The 11,256-nt window shown below is 48.2% G+C and overlaps 1 protein-coding gene across 1 annotated transcript; it reads right to left on the minus strand.

The window, feature by feature from the left end:
* Positions 1 to 738: 738 nt before the first annotated feature.
* Positions 739 to 5,689, minus strand: LOC116494938 (protocadherin beta-15-like). The gene is made up of 2 exons (XM_032197095.1): positions 3,163 to 5,689; positions 739 to 1,670 (listed from the first exon to the last, which is right to left on the minus strand). Exons 1-2 carry the CDS (start codon positions 5,542 to 5,544, stop codon positions 1,581 to 1,583), a joined length of 2,472 nt encoding a protein of 823 aa, XP_032052986.1. The 5' UTR covers positions 5,545 to 5,689; the 3' UTR covers positions 739 to 1,580.
* Positions 5,690 to 11,256: the final 5,567 nt, after the last annotated feature.

Below are 11,256 nucleotides of genomic sequence, written 5' to 3' on the forward strand. Positions count from 1 at the left end.
ATCTATCCCGCCGACCCCCGAGCGGAGCAGCCCCGGCTGGTCGAGCCCAAGGGCCGTGGAGCCGGGAGCTACGCAGAGCCTCTGCGGTCAGCAGCGGCACCAGGCGGCCGGCGTGCGAAAGTACAAGGAGATCTCTGCAAAACCGCAAAAATAGAGACAAACTGCTCGATTTCTTTGTTCTGATACTATCTTTAACTCCCAGTACTATTCTGTTAAAAGTTCGAATAAGCAATGCTTCTTTTTGCCTTTTATCTGAAAATGAGATCTATCTGAGGCTGCTTTTTCCTAGTGTCCTTCCCTAAAATGGCTCCGATTTTTTGTGCATACTAAGTAAGTGATTTTCAGGCCCTTTAGCTAAAAAGCTGTGTACAGCACCCAGAATAAGCCGGTCCATTAACCTTGCCAGTGATCGCTAGGTGGTTCCCTTTATTAGTTCTTGGACTGTTTTCTCGAATGGATTGAAATTGTTCCCGATTCACAACCTGTCAGGCCAGAAGCCCTTGCAAAGGGGCTCGGGCAGCATCTCTCTTTTCTCACCGATCTTAGCATGACTCAGACAAACCCACCCCACCCTGCTCTGGCAGAAGAACACCCTCTTCCCAAGATGTTCTGATTTGCCTTGTAAAATACCCACTTCTAATGCATGGAATTATTCTCAAAATACAACTCTTGGGGTGGGTATTATCTAGGCGATTACTGTGACAAGTGGTCTTTGAGATAGCACACTCACACGAGGGATTTACAGGTACCTTTTATTGTTTATTTTGTCATCAGGCGTTTTACTCTTTTAAACGTGTGAGTGACAGGAAATACTACCTTACTTTATATTTTAATACCGATTAATGAAAGTAAAGGAAAACGGAATGCTCCTTGACTTTCTATATTCTAGAGTGCCTTCAGATTATTGTTAACGTTTTACTGTTAAAACACAAACAGTATTTTTAATTCTCTACTACCTTATATTTGATAATCCTGAAACGCTCTTTAACTGTTGATTTCGGCTTTATTATGAAAGAAAACGAAACAAATTTAAAAAGGGAATACAGTGCTCAAAGACCACTCTACTTCATGGACAACGTGTAAACTCATGATCGATTACAGTGTGCCAATGTCAGCCACTTCGAAAGTAATTTCCTTATGTTTGTTATTAAAAACTCCCTTGCAAGCCTCATTTAATTTAATAGCTGTATGACCTGGCATTGAACAAGTAGCAGAAAACTAAAACGTGATGAAGGAGCCCTCTTCACAATAACAAATAATACAGAAAAGCTGATGTAGGAAAAGCATATCTTGAACATGTTTCTGTTTTCATGTTTCCCTTAACATTCAGGAGAAATAGCACTCTCTCACAATCATACATCAAGTCTCAGTGTAATCAGCATGCAACATAGTCCTCCTCCATCCTTATCACAATTTCAAAATACTTATATGAACAAAATACTGTTTAAGATGAGAGTCCTTGCTGTCTCACAGAGGACTTGTACGCTGGTACTTTTTTGGTGCACGTTCCGTCTCTCTGCTCTCCTTTCCCCGTGAGGACGTTAGCCAGTGAGGACCAAGATGTTTGTCTTTCTCCTCACTTACTGATGGGTGAGCCAAGGATTTTGATCAGAACTGGCATTTTCCTCTGCTGGCCTGGGACCCGTGCCTTCAGAGAGGGGAACTCGACCCTGCGAAGAGCAGAATGGAGTGTTGATATTTGGACGTCGAGGGTAAGCAGATGTCAGCGAGACGCTTAGAGGGCTTGTCTTAAACCAGTGCGTGAGTCAAAGAGGGAGGAAGGATGGGAGTCAGGTCTCTGACCTGAACGAGGTAAAATAAAAGCCCTAAAGCGTCCTCCTATATGGACAACAAAAAGTCACCACTGGAAAGTTTTTATTAATTTGGGGGGGGGGGGGGGGGGGGGGGGGAAGGAGGAGGGAGAAGAGGATTTAAAACAGGGAGAGCTCCAAACCTGTTTCTCGCAAACAGAAAACGTGATTTAACGTTGATATTTCGAGGTGGGTCTTTGTGTCCTCTTAATGCCACTGCCATGGCAGTTCTGAGAACCTGTGGTAATGTGAGGCCAAGTCATCAGTGGTTATTAAATTTGAAGACGTTACGGAGTGACCATAAAAAGGTGGTTGTGGGTCTCCTTTCTCATATATGTCCATTTTGCAGACTCACGTGAAGTTTTAGATGGGCATCAGACACAAATAACCCCACCTTTAGAGGCAACTTGGACTCAATGTGAGAATGAGGAGAGGAGGAGCTGTTTCGATAATCATTATTGGTCTCCCCCATATTGTTTGAACAGACGGACGTTAAACGTCTTAGATAAGACTCATTATAAGTTCACAGCACCGTGAAGTGAGATACTGGTACTGTCGGAGAGCACCCGGCTGGGCCAGGAAGGGACAAAGAGGTTGCCTTGTAAAGCCCCCATCTCCATATTTTGATGGGCAATTTTTTTTTTTTTTGATGGCCAATAATTGTTTTGATGGCTTTTGTTAACAAAGGCCACAAAAATATACCGGATTTTTATGATATATAGCTCCGTGGACCACGGCAGATTGTGAGACAGCTTGGCTTCAGCACCACTATCCCAGTAAGTGGCAGCTGCCAGCGCCGTGCACCAGCTCTTGATAACAGTGCAGGGGACGCCATCAGAAGGGTGACACCCCGACCCACCTCTGCCCCCGTAGACCCTGATGCTACCAATGAACAGGGACACCACGACCCCAGGGATAGTGTCTCCGGGAGTGGTGTCGTTCCTGCACCCGGCCCCTACGGACTCTACACAAGACGTGGGCAGGACCCACTGTGTGGCTCCCGCATCCATCCTCCTGGTTCACATTTTCTCATGGTCCAGCTGCCCCCCCCCCCCCCCTTTGGGATGACACCACAGACTTAATCTCACACAAATGACCAGGGCATGAAGCCGAATGCAGAGCCGCGGTTAGCCCGCACTTGGGGAGCAGCCGAGCGCGCGGCGGCGGCTCTGACACTACCACCACCCACTCCTATCCTTCCGGCGACTCTTTCAGGACCAGCTCCGCCACTTTGCTGCTCCCTACTGCCCCACTTCTACATTCAGGGATGATTCCCGACCCCTCTACTCCCTCCCCGCCCTCCCCGCCCCCCCCCCCCCCCCCGTCACCTCGGCCCGCGCAGGTCCCTCACCTGTGCAGCCCAGTCGGCTTCTTCCCCGAGGTTGGCCGAGCACACCGAGCTCCGCTGGTCGCCCGGGCCGTGGGGCAGCCCAGCTGGGAAGCAGGGGAAGAGGGGCCTAAGGAAGCGGAACTCGCTGTTGACGGTCCCGGCGGCGAAGCAGACATCGTATACATAGCTACGGGGCAAGGAGCCAGCGCTGCTCTCAGCGGCAGATTTCGGGAAAGTGGGCAAGGACCCCGCCATGCTCTGCCTGGCCCGCCGCAACCTCACAACCACGGCGGCCGCTGCAGTGGCCAGGAACAGCGCGGACACGCAGGCCAAGCAGATGATGAGGTACAGGGTGAGCCTCCCGTCGGGATCGGTGGTCGGCGCCTCTTCGCTCACACGCAAGTGGGCTTCAGAGAAGCCGTCCACCAGGGTGATGGTGAGGGTGGCAGTGGAGGAGCGCGGTGGCTGCCCGCGGTCTCGAACCAGCACGACGAGCCTGTGCCTGGGCGCGTCGCGCTCGGTCACGGCCCGCGCCGTGCGCACCTCGCCGCTGTGCAGCCCCACGCGGAACAGCCCCGGCTCCGTCGCCTTGGCCAGCTCGTAGGACAGCCACGCGTTCTGCCCCGCGTCCGCGTCCACCGCCACCACCTTGGCCACCAGGTAACCTGCCTGCGCCCAGCGCGGCACCAACTCGCCCGCTGCCGCGCTGCCGTCGGGAGGTGGGTGCAGCACGACGGGCGCGTTGTCGTTCTCGTCCCGCACCAGCACCCGCAGCAGCGCCTCGGCACTGAGCGCCGGCGAGCCCCCGTCAGCGGCGCGCACGGTCACCTCGATGGCGCGCACCTCTTCGTAGTCTAGTGGGCGGAGGATGTAAACGTCCCCATTTTCAGAGTTGATCGACACGTCGGGCTGCTCTTTGTCCTCTCGCACCAGCGCGTAGCTCACACGGGAGTTTTTACCCGCATCGGCGTCCGTGGCATTTACATTGCCGATCCGGAGCATAGGGTTGTTGTTCTCGTTCACTGATATGGTATAAACGTCCTGTGTGAACTCCGGGGGATTGTCGTTCACATCGGATATCTGCACGAAGATTCTTTCCCGAGAACTCAGCCGAGATCTGCCCCAGTCTATGGCTGTGATGGTGATGTTGTACTCCGCCGTCCTTTCCCTGTCCAGGGCCGCGTTTGTGCGCAGCTCGTAGTAATTGTCGAAAGTGGGGGTGAGACTGAAGGGCAAATCGACATCGATCGCGCAGTCCGTCCTACCGTTGTCTCCCGAGTCCCGGTCCCGCACACTGAACAGGGCCACCACGGTTCGGGGCGGGGCATCCTCAGGGATAGAGGCGGTGAGGGAGGTGAGCGCTATCTCCGGGGCGTTGTCGTTCACGTCCAGCACCTCCACATGCACTTTGCAATGTGCAGACAGCCCTCCTCCATCGGTGGCTCTCACCACCAACTTGTGTTTTTTTGTTTCTTCGAAATCCAGGTTGCCCGAGACCCGGATCTCTCCGGTGGCAGCGTTCAGCTCGAAGAGCTGGCGGGACCGCTCCGATGTCTGGGTGAAGGCATACCGCACTCTGCCGTAGGACCCTTCGTCGGGATCCGCGGCCACGACCCTAACCACCAGCTGCTCTGGGGGGCTGTTTTCAGCCACGCGGACCTCGTAGACCTCCCGGGAGAAGACAGGAATATTGTCGTTGGCATCCAGCACCACGATCCGGACCTGAGCCGTGCCTGACCTGGGCGGCGAGCCCCCGTCGATGGCGGAGAGGAGTAAATTCACCTCCCCCTGCTGTTCGCGGTCCAGCTGCCTCTGTAGGACGAGTTCCGCGTATTTTGCTCCATCTTTCCCTGTTCCGAGAACGAGGGAGAAATGTGAATTGGACCCGAGGCTGTAGTTCTGCAGGCCGTTGCTCCCCACGTCCCTGTCCTGGGCGGTTTCTAGGGGGAAACGAGTCCCGGGGGATGTTGTTTCCAGAATTTCCAAAACCATTTCCTTCTCCGGGAATACGGGGGAGTTGTCGTTCACGTCACGAACCTCCACCTCCCCTCGGATCAGCTGCACCGGACTTTCAAATAATATCTTAAAGAAGAGTGTGCAGATGTCGCTCTGCGGACAGATCGCCTCTCGGTCCAGCGTCTCCTTTACCGTCAGGACTCCGGTGTTTAGATTGAGGCGGAAATACTGCTCGTTCCCCTCGGACACAACACGGGCATTGCGAGACGCGAGTTGGCTCGGAGAAACGCCCAGATCCTTTGCGATATTGGCGACAAAGGAGTCCCTCTCCATTTCCTCCGCCAGAGAATAGCGGAGGGTTTCGGCCCCGCTCTGACACACGCAAACGCACAGAACAAACAAGACCACTTGCCTCTCAGTGCCTCTGCTCTGTCTCCCAAACGCCATGACTCTCCAAATAAGCCCTCCTTTCCGAGCATCCGCCGTTGTTCCCCGTATTTTAAAGGGAGGCAGAGCGATGTTTGTCAGGAATCATAAAGCCCGAAACCCCCCCGGCTCCGTGCCCCGCCGCCCTTCCAGCAGCTCGCACGGTTTTTCTGTCTCCCTGTGTCTGAAAAGCCGATGCAGAGAAGAATGCCGGTCCGTGGCCAACACCCCCACCCAGCGTTTCAAGGGGGAATATATTCTTTGCATTCGGGACAGAGCTGCTGATCTCATGTTTGCTGCTTGAATCTCCACTCTTCTTACCAACAGAAGCCAAAAGTTGTAGTGTTTGCTGTATTTGAAGAAGTCTTGCTCCCCATACAGAGTGACAACATTTTGGGTATCATTTTCCAGCCCACCACCGCGAACTCTTCAAATACAGCTTTCAGTTTTCCTCTGTGCTGTAGAGAGATTGCGAAAAGATGTCACTTCCACGGGATGAATAGTGGTGTTTGCCTTCTTTGCCTCTTGTTAATCAGCACAGGACAATCAGCAAGTGGGGCATGCTAATGTCAGGGAAACTGTTGAATAGGAGAGCTGGTGCCGGAGAGCGTATAGGGAAAGGTCTAGGAAGTAAATGATTCACCATCACTCTATCTCGCAATTTCACTAAAATGTTACTAAAATGACATGTCATCCTAACGTTGTTCACTTCACTTTGTGTGTCACACTTTGCCCAGACAACACAGGATTCCCGTGCTTTGCTGTGTGAAAAGCGTCTTTCTCCGTGAGTTGGCCGTGAACCTTCCTTTGCTCCCACGCCAAGGTGTGTCACCAAAAAACCCAGCACTCACACATTCATGAAAAATGTCCCCAGCCGTACACAAACGTAAAAATTCTGTAACCTGCTTTCACATTTTGGAGGTGTATCTCCCTTTCTCCTCTGATATTACCACACGATTTAGAAACAGCTGCAAGGACGTTGTGCTCAGAGATCAAACCTGAACTCCTGCACTTGTGTAAGGTTATTTAAGGCTATTTAATACAAAGGGCAAGAAAATTAAACACCTAGAGACACAAACTTTAACGACCAGTGACAATGACAAAGACCACGAACCTTAGGATACTGGTTGATGGGCCATTAAAGGAGCTATCCAAGTGTAGATTCCAAGAGGTTCTACCAGACACGGAAAGGAAAGGACATTATCATGGATCGTCAGAAAGGATGTCGTAAGAAACAACAAAATGATTATGAGATGTTGGAGGTGTGTGTAGGAATCTTCAGAATTTATTATGGGATGATTAGAGGCAGGATCATTCTCAGGGAAAGGTATAATTCGCCTCTTTGGGAGGATCTGGAAGGAATAAATACAAGGAAGTGGAGGAGGGAGGTGGGAAGCGTGCCAGATAAGAGATAAAGTCCCCAGGGCACACATCGTCAGCCCTGAGGATCACGTTACATCACGACTACTCTTGCGGACTCTGGGCAAGATCTGGCCAGGACACATACAAGGTACCCAAAATGCACATAGCTGCCCTTGAGAACAGTCTTCCTTCCTTCCTTCCTTGGATGTGTCTTTCTCTCTGGTTTCTATCGTTATCAGCAACACAGAAGCTTGTTGTAAAAACAACTATAGGTTAAGTACATCAGTAGGTGAATTTGGTTGGGAATGCGGTTCCTCATTCACGTCATGGAGAAATAACAGTGGCACCTGGTATCCATTTGCTTGTGCCCTCACCAGCGCTCCTACGCAGTCCTTGGAACCTCAGAGAGAGGAAGATGGACCTGTAACCTTGCTTTACTGTAAATCCTTGGGTCCACTAAGGCAGAGAACAAATCCAGGTGGAGAATATTTCACTTCATTTCTGAAGAGGGACATTATCCTTCAGCTTCAGGTGTAGAAGGGTTTAACAGGAACAGCGATCCTTAACAGAACTCTTAGCTTCAATAATATCTTTGTACATCAGAAGTTGTTGCCCTTAGATTGAAGGTCACACTCTTTCAGATTGTAGAGAAACATAAAATGAAGTAAATCACTTACCATGCATCATTGGATAGCTAATGACTCCGTCTTCCATCGAGTTACAACAATAAAATGAGTGTGTATGGAAAAGCCTCACAGGAAAAGCAAGAAGTAACTGTGCTGCCATGTGAAGATACATTGTGCGTAGGACAGACTAAAGAACCATAGCCATAATATTATATAATCTGCATAAATTTGTCAGAGAATTTGCTTATCTCCTTAAACACATAGTGATGTTGCAGGCTTTCTTGATTTTTTGTTTAGTGATAATTCCTTTACCCTAAGAACGTTGTTTAAAATAAACAAAACCTAGTTCTTCTTTAAAAGACTCACATCTTAAATCTAGGAAAGAGCCACGGCAACATATTTTGCTCATTTCCTGTTGGGTCTCACGTTTAAGGACACAGTGTTCCTAAAATAGAATTCTTCCCGCATTTCTGCATCCTGAGCAATTTCAGTTTCAAAATCCCCTGCCTGGTCTTCAGTCTGGGAATTCAGATCATGCGAGTGAAAGCTCACTGTTCCCAGGTCATGTTTGGCTCACCCTAATAAAAACTTCTGCACCACCCCTGGAGCCACTGCCTCGCAGCTGTGAGAACCGTCTTCTCTGGCACGCCCTGTGGCTCGGGAGAAACACTCCCTCAGAATGAAAGCACAGATGCTTTCCAGAACCAGTGTGCTTTCCATGTCCGAGTGCAAGGAGGGAGCCACACTATCCTTCCCAGCCAGCTCTCAGGACGAATTTCTTACTCTTCTGGCACTCTGAATCCCCAGCGCTCCCGCAGAGCTTCTGCCCTGAGCTCCTCAGCTGGATGCAAACGTGACGAAAGTCGGGAGAATCATTCTGCACCTCCTGGCTCTCCTTTATATGACAAATACTACTGGTATATATCCTATTTGTGGTTTACTGAGAGACAAACCAGCCTCCTCTCTGCATTCAGTCCAGTTAATGCTTCCCCAATCACTCTGTTAAACGTAAACATTTCTTTCTCGCGGTACTAAGCCGATGCTTACCAGCCAACGGGCTCTGCCTGACTCCATATTCCCCAGGAACGGCGTATGGCATCAGCAGGCGGTTACAGCCTGGGTGACCTTCTTCCTCCTTCACATTCCCAATTCTGTCGCGTGCTCTTGGAAGTTCCAGACGGTTCTTGATGCGGCAGATCCCTTGGAAAGCATTAGAAATGGGATGTATTCCACGGCAAGCAGAATATTCCGGCTGGGCTCTCAGCTAACGTCAGCCGTGCAGCATCTGGCTGGTGCTCACTGGTTTCTCCCTGCCCGGCAGCGGCACTGGGCGTCCAGAGCAGGAACTACACATGGGCATCTACCCGCCAGCCTCAGCACGCCCCTCCTCCGTCAGGTGTTGGCTATTGCTAGAGTAAATTATGGAATACTCTTCCCACCTGAAGTATTTGGCAAATACACACTTACTTAGTACTTACTGAGACATTTCTGGCACTAAGAATCCAAGACGGTATGAAACGTCCTGAAGGTGTCCTATACAAACATTGTGTTAAATGTTCTTGACAAAGATGTGTGCTATGGGCAAACGTTGGGAGACTGCTTGTGCATTGTACAGAACATATTCTAGAAGCAGAGAGATAATCTACAAGTTTTCAAGCACACACCAGTTACAGGAGGCTCAGAGCTTTGGATACTTTCTTTTTCACAAGAGAATCTCTAGCTGCTGTGTGTTCTCCCTAAGGTAATCTGAAGTGAAGAATTAGCTCAGTATTAATATCAATATATTTCCTCCTGTGTAATAGTACTTCATTTCTACTAACACCAGTTCTCGAGGATATTTGCTCTGAAATCTCTCCAGAATATCTTCCAGATTGGAGAATGAAGAGAAATCCCCTGCTTCAAACGTCTAAGCTCATATACGTTCTCAGAGAAATTCTGATAGATGTAGTCTTTAATCTCCAAAGATAATGCTGGACAGAAGATACCAGCCAAACTTCTACCCATACTTTTTCCATGTGCCTTATTTAGAGGAAGGAATTCTCACTTTTATCTCTTTAGTCCTTCAATGCTTATTTTAAAATGAACCCTTTTCAGCTTCAACATTTTGGTACTACTAATGCCTTCTGGAGCCAACTAAGTAATTACTCTCATCTTTGTAAATTTTGTGCTCAGTGAGATCCAGTTTCTCCATCTTCGTTCTTACTCCTACATCAAATATACAGCAGAAAAATGTTCTTCATAAATTCCTAGAACAGCATGTTTTCATGGTGATCTCAAATAGCCTACAAATAATATTATAATCTCTAAGTCTATGTTAATATATCTCGTGGGGAGAAGTAATATCTATTAAGATTGTTTTTTCCACTTTTTTTTTTTTTTTTTTTTTTTTAATACAATTCTTTTTTTATGACTGCTTCCACAGTTTTCTGGAGTGACAATTTCAGTTGACCAGGAGGAGATACACATGGAAAAGTTATGTGATAAAGAGAAAAGCATGAAGTTGCTAAGTAATTCAAGCCCACTGTATCAATAGTTCTGGCTTTCCAAATTTTTATGAAGCAAAAGAGGAGAGTAAGGTGATAGTGACATTTGCATAACCTTGAAAATGAGTTCAGGGACAGAAGGGCCACAAAGAAATCACAGGAAAAAAGAGCAAGAAAATTCCAACTTGTGGACAAATGTTTCTCCAATTCACTACCTGAAGATGGTGAAAAGGAATGATTGAAGGAAAACCGGTGAGTGACATAGCAAATAAAAGAGAAGTACACAGATTGTATGCTGTTTTGGACACGGAAATTTCCTGTGTGCATTTTTCAATGCACAAAACAGGAATGAAAGGACTTGGGGAGAGATTGGACTGGGAAAGACTAATTTTGAAATTCTAGCTGGTCAACTGAGAAGGAGAGCTTGAAATGAGAAGCAGATTTGGAAGTGAAGAAAAGAAAGGGAAAGGAGAAGGAGAGATAGCGATGGTTAGAAGAGGGAAAGATGCCATGAAAGAGAGCCCAAGAGAAAACAAGTATGAACCTGCTTGGATGCCAAAGCTGATTAAAGAGGGTAAAGAAAGGGAAATGTATGTAGTATCCATCCTGAAGGGAACTTAGGAGGAGCTTGTCAGTGTAGCATCAGTAAGAAAAAAATCATAGTGGTCATTATCAAAGGGAAAATTGGGTTCAATCATTGAAAAGGACATGGAAAAATCTGGAGAAAAGAAGGAAGGGAGCAGAAACAATCTCAAATCAAAGCAGGGGTATGGATCAGAAAGGAAATGAAATGGACATAAAAGAAGAAGGAACAAAACTATTAGGAGAGGGAGGTAGGAAAAAAAGCTGAGATACAGACTTCTGGTTTGTGCCTGTCCTTCCCCCATTCCCAGGATTGTGTGAGGACGTAGAATCTCTCTTTTTCATCCTTCTACCTCAGAATGTCTCTATTTCCACTCAGGGAGCAAGAAAATTAGCAGAATGTATCAGCAAAACAAAGAGAACCTTAGTATTCTAGCCAGCCTAAGAGGATGAACTGCACAGAGAAAGCAATCAGCAGTGCTCTACTTCCTCAATCCCCTGAAGCCAGTCTTGGTCATCTTTAAACCTATTTCCCCAGTTCTGTAACCCCTGGATTTCATTCTCAGTAAGTGGCATGAAAACATTGAGAAAATGGAAACACTTGGTCCAGTGCCACCTAAAAGGGAGGTCAGTGGTCAAGCACAACTTCATGGACAGAGTAATCACTGTCTGGAAGGAAA

Source organism: Aythya fuligula, chromosome 14 (genome assembly GCF_009819795.1).
Source record: "Aythya fuligula isolate bAytFul2 chromosome 14, bAytFul2.pri, whole genome shotgun sequence".
In the NCBI taxonomy this organism is placed as follows: Eukaryota; Metazoa; Chordata; class Aves; order Anseriformes; family Anatidae; genus Aythya; species Aythya fuligula.